The sequence below is a fragment of the Notechis scutatus genome, chromosome 2, assembly GCF_049901735.1.
Source record: "Notechis scutatus isolate UNSWTSFEM ecotype Mainland chromosome 2, rNotScu1.2, whole genome shotgun sequence".
NCBI lineage: Eukaryota > Metazoa > Chordata > Lepidosauria > Squamata > Elapidae > Notechis > Notechis scutatus.
Genome location: NC_142010.1, coordinates 2,888,957 through 2,906,075, shown reverse-complemented (window position 1 = coordinate 2,906,075; position 17,119 = coordinate 2,888,957). Strand labels below are relative to the sequence as shown.

Here is a 17,119-nt window from a genome sequence, read left to right as displayed (position 1 = left end):
TTGTTGGAGAGAGGTCACCTGGGTGTGAGCCACACCAAAGCTTCAGAGGGCCCCTTACATCAAACAGCAAACAGGACTTTTGGAGGAACCATACTACAGTCCAGCAGAACCCACTGAGGCTCGTTAGTTGCTAATGGGGGGCAGATCAATCTAATGGGTGGTGGAGCTAGCGAATCCCTGGATAATCAGGGTGTGAGGTAACCATGACAACAGGGACACCCAAAGCACCCCCAATATTAGATCTCAGAGCCACTGCTCCAGGGGTGGGCTTCAAAAATTTTAGCAAAGGGTTCTCTGCCTGGTTGCTGGGTGAGTGTGCCCATGATGGGTGTGGCCTAATTGGCTTCCTGCACTATGGCAGTGGCAGGGGGGGCATTTTTGCCCTCCCCGGGCTCCGGAGGTTTTCTTTGAGCCTCCAGGAGTGGAAAAACGGCCTCCCCATGCTCCAGAGGCTCTCTGGAAGCCGGAAATGGGCCCATTTCTGGTCTTCCCAAACATCCGGGAGGCCTGTTTTTCTCTCTCCCTGACCCCCCACATGCGCCCTGCACTCACCTGCATCAAAAATGGGCCGTGTGGGTACTCCTGGGAGGGGAGGGGTGGAGTGGGCCGGGCCCAGCCAGGAGAGGGATTAGGGGGTTCTCTGAACTGCACAGAATCTTAGCGAGGGGCTCTCCCGAATCCCCGTGAACCCCTAGCAGTTCACCTCTGCACCGCTCTGACAGGGACATCAGATCCGTTCCATGTCGGACTCTGAGATAGGCTCATGGCTGTTGTAGCGGTGATGAACTCCCAAGTCACCTCAGGCCCCATTCCCTGAGGAAGAAGATTGAACTCCCCAAAGACCACAAGTTTGGGGACTTCCACTGTCAGCCCAGAAATGGAGTCAGTGAGCTCAGGCAAGAAAGCTGCGGGGCAGCAAGGTGAATGGTACAATACCAGTAACCCCGGCTGATTCTTAGATCCCAGCTCAATGATGCAGCATCCCTGAGGGCCATAAGACAGTGGTTGGTTCTCAACCTGTGGTCCACAGATCCCTGAGGGGCTGTGATGTCATCACAGGGGTCCATCCAAGCTTGAAGAAAAATTATGATTTAAAATCTTGAGTTAAGTCTTGGTGATGGATCTAAAGGGGATCTTGTGGTAAAGAAAAGGTTGAGAACCACTGCCATAAGAGATTCCCCAATGACATTCACCACATCTCCACTCCTGCCCAGGATCTCAGCTGATGCTACATCTGAAACCCAGCTGGGCACATCTTTGAAAGGGCTATCCCTCTTCTAGTTCTAGCCAGGTCTAAGGATCAAGGAGATGACATTAAAAGATGTCTCCTGAATCCCATTTCCTCTCCAGGTGGCTGGGAAATGTCAAAATTGGAGCCCAACCCATCCAATTCAACTCAACATGACTATAGAGATTTTCAATCATCCAGGTCATGGTTGTCTCAAAGGTGCTTTTTCAAGAGGCAACTGGAATTTCTTGTTTTTTTTCTTTGAAGATGTTTTGCTTCTCACCCAAGAAGCTTCTTCAGCTCTGACAGGATAGGGGGTAGGAAGGAATAGAAGTAATCCTTCCATTCCCCACTATCCTGTCAGAGCTGAAGAAGCTTCTTGGATGAGAAGTGAAATGCCTTCAAAAAAAAACAAAACACCCAAGAAAGTCCAGTTGCCTCCTGAAAAAGCACCTTTGGGTCAACTCAACATGGAGAACATTTGATAGTATGGAAGAAAAGGCTGGAAAGAGCCTAAAAGAGCAACCTAGAATCTGTACAGATTGATCAGTATACCCCCAATGTTCCCTCAGATGATGATTCTTTCATGGTCTGAAGGTGAGATGAAGCACTGATAATCACAATTAGCCTTCTGGAAAGATGTGGTTTTGGAGAAAAGTCAGGTAGGGGAAGAACAATGCAATTTAGTTGTAGATATGACAAGAGGAGCCAAGGTCTTAGGACCGAGGGACGGACACTGGGCTTTGGACCAAGACGAATACTTTTGTTTTGGGCCCCCAAACCAGCTCACCTTTGTAATAGGCCTTGAAGAGCCCGGTTGCATTCAATGGATTCATGTTTTCCAGCTCTCCAGGAGTCAGGGCAGGTCTTCCAGGAAGGGGGTTCCTTTCCAGGTACCAGGCTACGGCCCGCAGCGCCCCCAATTCCGTGATGTCAGTGTCTGTGAAGTCACTTGAAGAGATCTCCCCTGATTCATGGTTGGGGCGGAATCCGCTCACAATCCCTGCGTAAAGGAGCAAGGAGAGCAGCATGCTTGGCAACACAGCGGCCAGATGACAGAGGAGGAAAGGAGTGTGTTGCCTTGCCTCTCAGCTTCCTTTGCTCTAGAACATGCCCTTCGCTCTGCTGGTTAAATAACTTGAGTGGCGCTGGGGAAATCCCCTGCCTCTTCAGCCTGTTTCCTCCTTCAGGTAGCTAAAGAATCCAGGAAAAGAAATGCACCAGCCCTTCGTCATGCTACACAGGGCCCAGGTAAAGGGACATTAGCAATCGTATCCATCATCAAGGCTGTCCCTGAAATGGACACTTTTCTTCTAACAAAACTGCTGTGCCTCTAAAACACTTGGCAGCTTTTAAGTCAGGTGGACTTCAAGCTTCCAGGATTCCCAGCTTGCAATCAAGACTGTCCTGTTTCCTCACAAAATTGGAGGGCAGTAGGTTAGCCTAGGGGGCCAAACAGCAACCTGGTTGACGAGCTCAGGTGGCATGCAGAGATGGTGAGGATGCAAGTAGACTTTTTAGTCCCCAAGTTCTGCTGCCCACCCCAACAAACTGCGTGCCTTCCATTGTCCGATGGTGTCGAGTGGAAGTGACCCACTAAATTCAGCCTAGAACTTGCAACTCGGTGGGCCTTCTCCTGATTCCTCATTAATTCTTCTTCTTCTTTTTCTTCTTCTTCTTCTTCTTCTTCTTCTTCTTCTTCTTCTTCTTCTTCTTCTTCTTCTTCTTCTTCTTCTTCTTCTTCTTCTTCTTCTTCTTCTTCTTCTTCTTCTTCTCCTCCTCCTCCTCCTCCTCCTCCTCCTCCTCCTTCTCCTTCTCCTTCTCCTTCTCCTTCTCCTTCTTCTTCTTCTCCTCCTCCTCCTCCTCCTCCTCCTCGTTCTCTTTTACAGAAGTAATATCAGAAGTGTCTGATATTAACACAGTTGAGAAAGTCCAGAAATATTTCACTCCTCTACTCATTGCAGAATACCTTATGCCACCAGACTTGAAATTCTAGACCTAGAAAACCTAGAACTATGCCGCCTTCGGTCTGATCTAAGTTTGGTATATAAAATCATACATTGCAATGTCCCACCTGTCAATGAATACTTCAGCTTCAACCATAACAACACAAGAGCACACAATAGATACAAACTCAAGGTTAACAGCACCAAACTTGATTGCAGGAAATACGACTTCAGCAACAGAGTGGTCAATGTCTGGAATAGTCTACCTGACTCTGTGGTTTCTTCCCCAAACCCCAAAAACTTTAACCTTAGACTGTCTACTATTGACCTCACCCCTTTCCTAAGAGGTCTGTAGGGGGCGTGCATAAGCGCACCAACGTGCCTACCGTCCCTGTCCTATTGTTTCTTTAATTTTTTTTTAATTTTTCTTATATGTATCCATGTATTCATAACTATGTTTTTACTTATACCTATTATCTTTTAAGCAATTGACAAAAATAAATAAACAAACAAACAAACAAATAAATAAAAGAAGTGATTATAAGAGAGAAGGAGATTCCTTTCCTTGTTGGCACCTCCACTTATGGAATTCCCTCCCTGAAAGGTTCCACTGCACTAGTATTATTTTAATGGTAGGTGAAGATCTTGTTATTTTCTCATTTTAATCCTATTTTAATTCATATTGCTCTAGATTTTGCTGACCACCTTGCAGCTGTCCAGTTTCCATAGTGTATGTTTATTCCTCCTTTTTATTTTTCATGTATAAGTCAAGGCAATGAAAATACTTACTAATCCTTCCTCCTTTATTTTATTTTATTATGGTAATTTGTTTTGTTTTCTTATTTTATTTTATTTTCTTAATTTATTTGATTTGAGAAAATTTATCTGTGTGGTCCTTAAGATTCAACAATGAATTGATGGCACCTAATCCATCCACTTTTTAAAAAAGAATAAAATAACAGAAAGACCTGAGGGGCCATTGATGAGGGAATCTCGAGGGTTGAATTGAATGAACAAAAATTAGAGGACAATACAGAAGTACAACAATATTGACACTTGGCCCAAGATGTTTTCAGGGCTGGCACTCAACTGTACATTTAATGGTGGGATCTCCAATTTGGCTTAAGTAAGTATCAAGATACTTACGAAATGCTTCGCATCTTTCAACTTTTGATTATTATTTTATTTTAAAAAATTGACTTAATTTAAACAAAAAAACAAAAAAGGAAGCTACAAGCAAAAAACTAATTTCCCAAAGTATCTTAATTACCAAAGATGCCTCCAATCATATACTGGCTCCATAAATATTATTTGTTAATCAGTTTATTTATTTAAAGACAGAGAATAGCTGTGGCACAGGGCTGTAAATATGTCCATTTGCTCTGAAAGAAAGAAAGTAAAGAGGAAGGGCGAGGAAAAGCCAGAAAAAGGCAAAGAAAGATTGGGATTATATATTTTTGAGGTAAGGGTATTTGCAGTGTGTGGGAAAAAAATATCAAAATGCGGCCATGATTATGCAACCAAAGCTCTGCCTTATATGTAGAAAACAAGAGAGTGTCAATCCCAGCCTTGTGGTTTTTGTGACAAACACTTTCTCTTGTTTTGAGTGGGGATGAGGGGCATGCAAGAACATGAGAAGTTATAAACCAATATAAAGGGGATTGGCCTCACTCTACATTTGGTCCAACCATGCAACCAGTTTCTTTGTTATATTTCCTTGCTTGCCACCAATCCAGACGTGGTATTCAGCAGGTTCTGATCAGTTCTGGAGAACCGGTAGCGGAAATTTTGAGTAGTTCGGACTACTGGCCAATGCTACCTCTGACTGGCCCCGCCCCCATCTATTCTCTGCCTCCCGAGTCCCAGCTGATTGGCTGGGTCTTCTTTGGTTGCCCTGCCCAGGAGAATGGAGCTGGAAAGCAGGTTAGTGAGGTGGGGAGGCAATGGGGATTTTGTATTAACTTTCCCCCAGGAGTGGGGAGGGAATGCAGATTTTACAGTATCCTTTCCCTGCCATGCCCACCACGCTACGCCCAACAAGCTACGCCATGCCCAACAAGCCACACCTCACAGAACCGGTAGTAATTTTTTTTGAATCCCACCACTGCACCAATCATGTCAAAAACTGAGAAGATGGTTTAGGACAGAGGTGGGGAACGATGGCCCCTTCATGACTTGTGGACTTCAATTCCCATGGCTGGCTCAGGAATTCTGGGAGTTGAAGTCCACAAGTCATAAAAAGGGCCATCGTTCCCCATCCCTTCTTCAGAAGACTGGATCATCAAACTCAAAGTTCTCTGAGATTCGGGGCAAACTTCAGATTTAGTTAGATTAGTTTTTATCCAGCTCCTTGCAACAAGTCAGGTGCAAAAACAATTGAAGATGGAAAATATACTGCAAGAGTGACTTATGAACTGCTTTCCTGCCTCAGCCATGGTTTATTTTACTAAGCCGCTCTACAATAAGAAAGTAAACCTCCTTACTTGCTATCTCTCCCTTCTCCTTTCCTACTTCTACATTTATTTACTTTTTTGTTCTGTTGGCTAAGTCGTTCTTAATTAGAGACAGAACCAGAATTGTAATTGCTGGTTTGAATATATGTCACCCAGTGTCACTTTGTGTGAGATGGATGGCCATTTAAATTTGGCAAATAAATAAAGGATAAAATTGCATTTTTAAAAAGTCTGCAATTATCGTCTCTCTTCCAGCCTTCTGTCTTCACATGACTTGTAGTGACCCCAATTAAATAAGTTCAATTTTTGCCAAGGGTGTGGTGGACTTTAAACTGCAGTCCTTTCTGTTAATTCCCTGAACTTGATTAATAAAAAATAATTCGAATAATGACAGTAAGGATGGAAAAACCTCTGATCTTTCCAATGTACAATTTTCTCTTTTGATGATAACCAGGGACTGTTAGCTTTAGTTTCTTTAAAATTTCTCAAGCACCAGGGAAAATCAGTACCCTTCGCGGGAAGTTAAAAAAGATCATGGAGAAAGGCAATGGCAATTTATTAAATATTTACTTCATTTATTCAACTTATGTAGCTGCCCATCTCACATATGTGACTGTGGGTGGCTCAGAATTAAATAAAGCAATAAGCACAAGCAAATAAACAGCCAAAACAAACAAAATCATTAAAAGGCAATTAAAACAATGGAAAACCATTAAACGTAAAATTTCCTTTTGCATTGTTCTCAAGTTTAGGGATGTATATTGTATTGAAACAGTTTTTTTTTTTCAAACTGTGTTCTGCAGAATCTTAAAATTCTCTTAAACTTGAGGGAGTTCACATTCCTCAGTCTGGAAAAAAATTGAAAACTCTGCCCTAAAAACAACCAAAACTGAACTCAGTTCAGAAGAGATGTTATATTCAGATAAGAGTCATGGTAGATTAGCTAGGTAAAGATCATCGCAGGTACATTTTCTAAATGTAAAGTAAATTAAGGCTGGTGCAAATCTGTGTAATCCCAAAACTTGTGATGGAAATCAGATTGGGGATTTATTTATTTATCATATGCCATCAAATCCTTAAAACTTAATGACCACATTGGTAGATTTTCTTCATTATAATCTGTCCCTAACCTTGTCTTTTATGTCTTCCAAAGGACCATCCATTGGCACTGTACCTGAGTCCATTTACCTGGATGTTGGGAAGTCTTCTTCTTTTTTCCTTCACTTTTGGCAGGATCAGGAACTTCTCTAGAGAGCTGGGTCTTTGTATTATGTGTCTGAAGTAGGAAATTTGAGCCCTGGCCATGTGTGCCTTGAGTGAGAATTCTGTGTTGATTTGTTTGAGGATTCGTCCGTTTGTTTTCTTGGTTGTCTGTGGTATCCTCAGAAGTCTTCTTGTGTCAATTCTCTTCCTATTCTGCTTCTTCGAAATCCAAAGTTTGTTTCTGTGGAATATCACAGGGAATACCGTGGCTTTCAGGATTCTGACATTTGTAGGTATAGATACACCATAGCCAGTGATGGCATTCAATTTTTTTTACTAGCGGTTCTGTGGGCGTGGCTTGATGTGTGTGGCGTGACTTGGTGGTTGTGGCAGGGGAAGGATACTGCAAAATCCCCATTCCCTCCCCACCCCACTAACCTGCTTTCCAGCTCTGTTCTCCTGTGCAGGGCAACAAAAGAAGAGCCAGCCAATCAGCTGGGACTCGGGAGGCAGAGAAGAAATGAGGGTGGGGCCAGTCAGAGGTGGTATTCTCAACTACTCAAAATTTCCACTACCGGTTCTCCGAACTACTCAAAATTTCTGCTACCGGATCTCCAGAATTGGTCAGAACCTGCTAAATACCACCTCTGACCATGGCATTTGAATATCTCTCCCGAGGCTTTCATGACTGCTTAGTCTATATAGCATATTTCTTGATTGCTTGTTTCTTTTCTGTTGAAAGACAGGGAAAATTTAGCCTAAAACTTCCCTATTTTCAGAATAGAAAGAAAAATGGGAAGGATTAAGACGAGAATCTAATTTTTAGGTATCTGCCAAGTGATATTTTTTCAGGCACTGATCAAGCATAGATCCTTCCTTCCTTCCTTCCTTCCTTCCTTCCTTCCTTCCTTCCTTCCTTCCTTCCTTCCTTCCTTCCTTCCTGCCTCCCTGCCTGCCTGCCAGCCTGCCTGCCTGCCTGCCTGCCTGCCTGCCTTTGTCTATCTCATGGCAGTGACTCTATATCCGTAATGGTGAACCTATGGCACATGTGCCAGAAGTGGCACGCAAAGCCATTTCTGCCAGCATGTGAGAGGTCGCCCAGAACAGATCCACTGTGCATGCGTGCATGCCCCCTGCCAGCCAGCTGATTATCGGGTATCTGCCATGTGTGCAGGGGGTTGCGTGCGTATGCGCAGGGGTCGGGGGGGGGTCACACACGCATTGCATTATGGGTGCAGACACACATGAGCATGCACACTTTTGGCATGTGACGAGGAAAAGGTTAGCCATCACTGCTCTATATCATGTTTTCCTTAAAGGTGAAGGTAAAGGTTTCCCTGTCCAGCTGTGTCTAGGGCACAGTGCTCATCTCTATTTCTCAGCCAAGGGAGCCACTGTTGTCTGAAGACATTTTCCTTGGTTATGTGGCCAGCATGACTATACGCCAAGGTGCATGGAATGCTGTTACCCTCCCACCCAAGTGGTACCTATTTACCTACTCACATTTGCATGCTTTTGAACTGCTAGGTGGGCAGCAGATGCTTTCCTTAAACAGAGTTTATTCCTAAGTTATAAATGGCTGGTTTGATGTGACATACTAAGCCAAAATATAGGCAAAACACATGATGGCTTAGCACATTGTATGAACTGAAGCTGACTTTTCCCTTGGAATCTTTGTTAAAGAATTTGCAGAGTTGTTCAGCAGTTCAACCCAATGTCCTTCTGCGAGAAGGAAGTTGGTAGTTTAATGCCTTCAAGTTTACTACTGCAAATTTGGGGGATCCAGATGAGCCAATAAAGATTTGTAAACAAACGAGGCCAGCTTTCACATTTCAAGACGAAGTCCCTTTATTCTTCTACTGATATCCTTTGGTATGGAAACAATATTGGTTTGATTTCACATCATTTAACCACCTTGGAGATCCTACTGTAAGTGAACTTGCTTCTTGTTCGGGTGGTATTCATGTAGGTAGCTTTAATTTGAACTTGGACTCAGATTGGCAACTGATTTTGGTCTGGGAACAGGAATGAGGAAGCGTTTCTCAAATTCCAAGAAACACACAGTTCACCAAACTCATGTTCTGAGATGTAATCTTTTCAAGGTGTCAGCTGCAAGGAGCAACAAAGCAAAATATGATGTCTACTCTCTGAAGACTTAATTAACACCCTGTGTACCTGATTTTTTTTTAAAGCTACTGTAGTACCAGTGTCAAACACAGTGTTTTTCAAGCTTGGCAACTTTAAATTATTTAAAGAATTGAGGCAAACGTTCTGGAATTTCTAGAAGTTGAGGCCCACATATCTTAAAATGGCCAAGATTGACAAATGCTGATCTAGTATCGTATTTATTTTCAGGAAAGTCTTGGACCCTCAAACGTTCCCCTAAAGATGAGAAGGAATCTCCTGGAGGATGAGCCTCCCATCTGATAAATGGGTATTTTGTGACTGGCCAAGCATAATATAGGTTTTTTTTTAAAAAAAATTAGGTAAGCCTTCTTGTGTCGCCATTTTGTAAATGTGCCCATGCAGAGAACCATAGAAATGACCTTGTAGAAACCAGGACCAAAGTGTGTGCTAAGCTCAGGAAACAGAAAATTCTGGAAAGGAGCTCAAGCTGAATCCACACAGAGGTGGTATTCAGCAGGTTCTGACCAGTTCTGGAGAACCGGTTGCGGAAAGTTTGAGTTGTTCGGAGAACCGACAAATCCCACCTCTGACTGGCCCTGCCCCCATCTATTCTCTGCCTCTCAAGTCCCAGCTGTCCGGCTGGGTCTTCTTTGGTTACCCTGCACAGGAAAACGGAGCTGGAAAGCAGGTTCGTGGGTGGGGAGGGTATAAGGATTTTGTAGTATATCCTTCCCAGATGTGGTATTCAGCAGGTTCTGTCCAGTTCTGGAAAACCAGTAGCGGAAATTTTGAGTCGTTCGGAGAACCGGCAAACACCACCTCTGACTGCCCCTGTCCCCATCTATTCTCTGCCTCCCAAGTCCCAGCTGATTGGCTGGGTCTTCTTTGGTTGCCCTGCACAGGAGAACGGAGCTGGAAAGCAGGTTAGTGGGATGTGATGGAATTTCTGCACATTTTCTCCAAAGCCTGCCTATGGAGATTTTCAGCCATCCAGGTCATGGCTGTCCCAAAGGTGCTTTTTTCAAAAGGCAATGGGACTTTCTTGTTTTTTCCTCAAACGCTTCTCATCCAAGAAGCTTCTTCAGTTCTGACTGAATGATGAAGAAAGGAAGGATTTGGAAGGCTCATATACATTTCCAAGTGGCATCAGTTACTCTCAGAGAGAGTGCTAATGGCCAGATAACTGCAAGGAACATAAATCCTTCCATTCTTCACCATTCAGTCAGAACTGACAAAGCTTCTTGGATGAGAAGCAAAACATCTTCAAGGAAACACAAGAAAGTCCAGTTTGGAAAAAAACACCTTTGGGTTTCTCCAAAGCCATTTTTGTGCTCTGAAAATTCCAACTAGACTCCTAATGTTGATAATGGCAATGATTTAAAAGTTGCTTATCTCTGGTTTCAGGTCACCTTGGACTAAAAGAGTGATAAATCTCCTAATGTAACTAAGAAAACTGCATGCTTAGTCTCACCAGGAGGATAAACATCTTCAACAAACGTCCTTTGATATCAAGATGATCTCACATGGGTAGTGATGTCATGATACTAATCCCACCCTTAGCCACAGTACTCGTGCCCTGGTGTTCTGATGGCTGACTGTATACATGGATTTTCATATTCTTTTCCCCAAAGGACATCCATAATCATAAGGTTGAGGTTGGTTCAAGGACTATTATTTTTCTGCAGAAAGTCATCTATTCAGCCTCTCCCTTGAGGAGGAGGGTGATCAAGAAAGTTCTGCTATTTACTTTTTTCATTTGTATATGTCCATATCCTTTTTCCTAAAGCACACCAAAAGGTGGATTGACATGTTATCTTTGGGATCAAGCTGTTTGCTGATTGATTTTGATTGCATGGACATAGTGCGCTGCCGACAACTTGTATAAGATTTGCCATCATTTGAGATTAAGTGTGCTTCTTAATACAAAAGGTGCATTGTGACAACTCTGCGACAACTTTGCCTTCGGATGACAAGGCGCTTTAGTAAGAAGGGGAAAGTTGAACCACTACTAATCTTTTAACTATGTTTTATAATAACACAATTTTATCTCCTGCTGGTAGCATGGACATTAAGTGTTTTCCTGGCAACTCTTCAGAACTGATTTGCCATTAACTTCTACCGGGTATTTCTCAATCTCTCAGTTTATCTTGAGCTTCAGGATTTTCCTTCAAAGTATTAGCCAGATCCAACTGTCTTTTTATTTTTTTTAAGATCCCCCAATATAATGGTATGTGGAAACAATTTTGGGGGACAGGAGGAAGGGCTACAGACTAGCAGTCATCATGTAAAAGGATCAGCCCACTGAAGCAGAAGGGACTCTCTCTAGTTTTCTAGAGACTAAAAGGAAAGTGTTCCAATATTTATGGGGCAATAAAGATGATTAGGGGAGTGGAGGCTAAACTTATGCTCACTGGCTAACAAGATGGATGAAATTCATCTCTTAAATAGATGGAATTCTGATTTTCATAATTCTTTGTTTTACTGAAACCTGGCTTAATCCACAAATTCATGGGGACAACACCTATACATCCCAGGATTTCAGACATTTAGATCAGACAGAATTGAAGAGACATCAGGTAAAACAAAGGGTGGAGGATTATGTTTATATATCAACAACAGCTGGTCTCAGGATATAACTATAATATATAAGTTTTGTGATGAAAACTTAGACTCTTTACACATCAACTGCAAGCCATTTTACTCTCCACATGAGTTCTCCTCATTGCTCCTAATAGCTGTGTATGTTCCTCCACAAGCCTGTGTAAACAAGGCATTACGAACTTTTGCTGATCAAATTATGGAGGCTGAAGCCAAACACCCAGGTTCCCTTCCCATCATTTTAGGAGATTTCAGTCAAGCAAATTTAAGGAAAGAGCTCCCAAAATATTTCCAGCATGTAAATTGTCCCACCAGAGTCAAAAATACTTTAGACGACTGCTACACAACAGTGAAAAATGCTTATAGGTCTTTACCACGAGCAGCTGTGGGACACTCTGACCACTGCATGATTCACCTTGTACCTGCCTGCAGACAAAGACTTAAAACCATTAAACCAACAATTAAATCAGTGAAGACTTGGTCGGATGAGGCAAAGCTGAAACGCCAGGCCTGCCTTGATTGCACTGATTGGAATGTTTTTGAAGATGCCTCTGCAGACCTAGATGAGCTCACAGATACTGTAACATCATATGTTAGCTTCTGTGAAGACTTATTTGTACCAACAAGGAACCTGAAAATATATAGTAACAATAAACCTCGGTTCACAGCTAAATTTAAGCAGCTACGTCGTCCAAAGAGGAAGCCTACAGAAAAGGTGACAGAATGCTATACAACCAGGCCAGAAACATATTAACAAGAGAGATCAGAGCAGCAAAAAGAAGCTACTCTGAAAAGTTAAAGAATCAATTCTCAACAAATGAACCAGCAAACATGTGGAAAACTCTTAAAAACATCACTGGCTTCAGCAAACCTCCTTCCCAGGCAGAAGGAAATCAACAACTAGCAGATGACCAGAATGTGTTTTACTGCAGGTTTTAAAAGAAACTACAGCCACCTATCTCCACAACCCACATCTCAAACACACCAACAACAGCCAAGCCTCCTACAACTGGTTCCAATCCATTGGGCTCGCAACCTCTGGTGATCACAGAAAAAGAAGTACAAGATCTATTACACAGACAGAAGCCAGGAAAAGCACCAGGGCCAGACAAGATAACTCCTTCTTGCTTAAAAGTCTGTGCTGACCAATTGGCCCCCATCTTCACCCGAATCTTCAATAGATCACTACAGATGTGCTATGTTCCTTCCTGCTTCAAATGGTCTACCATCATTCCAGTGCCAAAGAAGGCTTCCATCAAGGAACTGAATGACTACAGACCAGTTGCTCTAACATCTGTAGTTATGAAAATCCTTGAAAGGCTTGTGCTGTCCCACCTGAAAACCATCACAGATCCGCTGTTAGATCCCATGCAGTTTGCATACCGAGCAAATAGATCAACAGATGATGCTGTTAACATGGCTCTCCTACAACACCTTGAATCTCCAAATATCTATGCAAGGGTCCTCTTTGTAGATTTCAGTTCAGCATTCAATACCATCATTCCAGACACTCTTCTAAGTAAATTAAATTAACTAGCGGTACTTGAACACACTTGTAAGTGGATCATAAGCTTCCTAACAGACAGGAAGCAGCAGGTGAAGCTAGGCGGAATCACATCTGATACCTGTACAATCAGCACAGGGCCCCCCCAAGGCTGTGTGCTTTCTCCACTTCCCTTCTCCGTATATACCAATGACTGCATCTCAAATGATCCATCTGTTAAAATACTGAAGTTTGCTGATGACACAACAGTGATTGGTCTCATTCGAGACAATGATGAATCTGCATACAGACAGGAAGTTATACAACTTGCCTTCTGGTGTAACTGGAACAATCTGGAACTGAACACACTCAAAACCATAGAAATGGTTTAGAAATAGACTTTAGAAGAACCCCTCCCATTCTACCACCTCTTACAATACTAGACAACACAGTATCAACAGTAGAGACCTTCAAATTTCTAGGTTCTACTATATCACATGACCTAAAATGGACACCTAACATCAAAAACATCATCAAAAAAGCACAACAAAGAATGTTCTTTCTGCGCCAACTCAGAAAGCTCAAACTGTCCAAGGAGCTGCTGATACAGTTCTACATAGGAATTATTGAGTGTATCATCTGCACCTCTGTAACTGTCTGGTTTGGTTCTGCAACCCAACAGAACAGACACAGACTTCAGAGGATAATTAGGACTGCAGAAAAAACAATTACTACCCACCTTCCTTCAATTGATGACCTGTATACTGCACGAGTCAAAAAGAGGGCTGTGAAAATATTTACAGACCGCTCACATCCTGGACTTAAACTGTTTCAACTCCTTCCCTCAAAACGATGCTATAGAGCACTGCACATCAGAACAACTAGACACAAGAACAGTTTTTTCCCGAAAGCCATCACTCTGCTAAACACATAATTCCCTCAACCCTGTTCAACTATTTAAAAAGTGTACACTGCTATTACTGTTAATCTTCTCATCACTCCTTATCACCCATCCCCTCCCATTTGTGACTGTAGGACTATAACTTTGTTGGTTGTATCCTTACGATTTATATTGACTGTTGGATTGGAAAACACTCCTGTGGGGATGTTGATGAAATCTCCAGCATTTTGCGGCTAAGAAGGAAACTGCTTCTGGTGAAGGGTGTGTTGAGGGAGTGAGAGTGATTGTTTTGGGGCCAGTGGCATCCCAAGCTTTAAAAAGTTGTTTCCTCTGCCTCAAGGAGAGCCAAAAGAAACCCAAAAAACCCAAGGTTTCTTAAAAAGGAGCCCGCCTTTCATCCATGGGCTAGTAAATATTTACAGTAAAAATGTTTTATTTATTTTATTTATTTTATTTCATTTGTCAATTGCTTACAAGATAATAGGTATAAGTAAAAACATAGTTATGAATACATGGATACATATAAGAAGAATAAAAGAAACAAGAGACGGTAGGCACGTTGGTGCGCTTATGCACGCCCCCTACAGACCTCTTAGGAAAGGGGTGAGGTCAATAGTAGACAGTCTAAGGTTAAAGTTTTTGAGGTTTGGGGAAGAAACCACAGAGTCGGGTAGAGTATTCCAGACACTGACCATTCTGTTGCTGAAGTCGTATTTCCTGCAATCAAGTTTGGTGCGATTAACCTTGAGTTTGTATCTATTGTGTGCTGATGTATTGTTATGGCTGAAGTTGAAGTATTCATTGACAGGCAGGACATTGCAATGTATAATTTTACATACTATACTTAGATCGGACCGAAGGCGGCGTAGTTCTAGGTTTTCTAGGTCTAGAATTTCAAGTCTGGTGGCATAAGGTATTCTGCAACAAATACCCTGTTTCTCCAACAATACGGCCTCCCCCAATAGGAAGTCCCAGCATGTTTTATAGGCATGAAATGAAATTAAGCCCCTCCCCCCAAATTAAGGCCTATATTAAAACATGCAAAATGGGGGGGAATGGTGGGGGGGGCTTGCCGTTAGGAAGTACTTTTGTTGCACACCCGGATATGGTGCTGCCTGCGTTGACCCCGATACGAAGTGCCCCACCAACGCTGAGGTCAACCTCCAAGCCGTCGCCACCCACCCACCCAAAGATGCAAGGGGGGGGGGAATTAAGTCACCTCCGAAAAGACAGTCTATCCATTTTTTCAGGGCTCAAAAAAAAAAAAAAAAAAGACCCGGCCTTATATGAGAAACACGGTATGTATCCATTTCATGTATTCATAACTATATTTAAACTTATACCTGTTATTTTATAATTGCTTGACAAAATAAATAAATAAAATAAATAAATGTATTTACAATGATTGCTGCATTCTGACTCATGTCATCATGAATGGAGACCTTCCAGGCCAGCCACCACAGGCAATTGATAGTGAAAACGGGATTCGCTGAGTGACCATGTGATTCACTTAACAACCACAGTGGGTGGAGCAGATGGGATGAAGTGTCATCTCTTCTTCAACTAAAGCAGTTGGGAGGGAAGTCTGCTTTGTTGCTGGGATAATCAGAAAGTCCAGCTCTGCCTTTAGATACTTGAGTCTATATCCTGTCCTGGCTGGGAATTCTGGAAGCCAACATGCAAAAGATCTTGAGATTTAATATGGGATGGTGTCCATGAAAATGTTTGCTAATTTTGGGTTGGTGTTTTCAGTGGCCTATCATGAGAAACTTAAACCCAATGGATTGATATATCATGGATTTTAATCAGAGAAACATGTGGAGAAAACGAAAGTGCAATTGAAGTCCTGGGGTTAGAATCATGTCTGTCCTCCATCTTGACTTTTCTAGCCCATCCAACTGACACTCCTAATATTTTTCAAGCAAATTTACCAACCAAGTGTGTTTTTGCAAAATCTTCATCCAGAGAAAAGCATTCCACTGCAGCTAGTAAACAGGCCAAGGGAACAATGTCTTCCCATTATGTAAACATTCAGAGCAATATGAAAATGCACTCTAGTCACAAATCTTCCATTGCAAAGCAAAAACAAAAAAAACACAACTATGGCAGAGTTCTCCAACATCCTAAGATATGTACTGTGTCTAGAGATGTGATCGACAGAAGGAATAAGCTGGATGAACAAGAGGAACAGCCATAGCAAGACAAGGGTCAGATAAGAGAAATATAAGTCCGAGCTAGAACTGTAGCCTGAGAAAGCATGTCAAGCATGGGAAAATCAGAAGCCCAAATAAATATAAAAATGTTTATTGAAAGCTTATGCTCTCTACAAGAATCTGAACTAGTAACGGTCAAAGCAAATAGGTGGTAGATAAGAGCAGGAATGGGCTGCTGTCAGTTCTCCATGGTTTGAGTGAACTGGTAACTAATTTTATCATTTTTAATTATCGGTTTGGCGAACCAGTAAATCCCACCCCTGGCTGGCCCTGCCCACACCACTCCACCACTCCCAGGAGTCGGCATGCAGCCCATTTTGGATGCCAGGTAAGTGCAGGGCCCTCATGGAGGCTCAGGAAGGGGGGAAAATGGGCCTCATGGAGGCTCCAGAAGGCCGGAAACGGGCTCATTTCTGGCCTCCAGTGCCTCCAGAGACCGGGGAGGCCACTTTTGCCCTCCAGAAGGCTTGAAGAAAGCCTCCGGAGCCTGGAGAGGGCAAAAATGCCTCTCCCCCACCATAGTGCAGGGGGCCAACTAGGCCACACCCACCATTGTCATGCCCACCCAGCAACCAGGCGGAGAATCGGTTGCTGACATTTTTGAAGCCTGCCCCTGGATAAGAATCCATGGAATTCAAGTGGGCTTGAACTTAGATCTGTTGTGGGTACAAAGGGACTCGAGACTGATGACCAGTGGTGGGATTCAGCTGATTCACACCGGTTCAGTGGTGCAGTGCCTGAAGGTTTTGGAGCAGGAATGGGCAATATGAGTCTACTCATTCATGAGGAACAAAAACTAGGCAAGTGACTCTCTCTCAACCCTAGGAGGAAGGTATTGGCATACAACATCTAGAATGTGCCCAAATCCTATATCACCAGGAATCAAGAGAATTATAGTAGGAAATAAAATCAGCTTTGGAAGCTAGACTAAGCCCCTAAAAAAAGGCAGAATAAGATGTAGACATGA

The 17,119-nt window shown here is 42.8% G+C and overlaps 1 protein-coding gene across 1 annotated transcript in view; it reads right to left on the bottom strand.

Annotated features, from left to right (window-relative positions):
• The window catches only part of LOC113424589 (von Willebrand factor A domain-containing protein 7-like), a 59,272-nt gene extending 56,939 nt beyond the window's left edge, over window positions 1-2,333 (bottom strand). The window contains exon 1 of the mRNA XM_087954257.1: window positions 2,019-2,333. Within this exon, the coding sequence (XP_087810383.1) occupies window positions 2,019-2,259 (241 nt within the window). The 5' untranslated portion in view covers window positions 2,260-2,333. The remainder of the gene's footprint in view (window positions 1-2,018) is intronic.
• Between the last annotated feature and the right edge of the window lie 14,786 nt (window positions 2,334-17,119).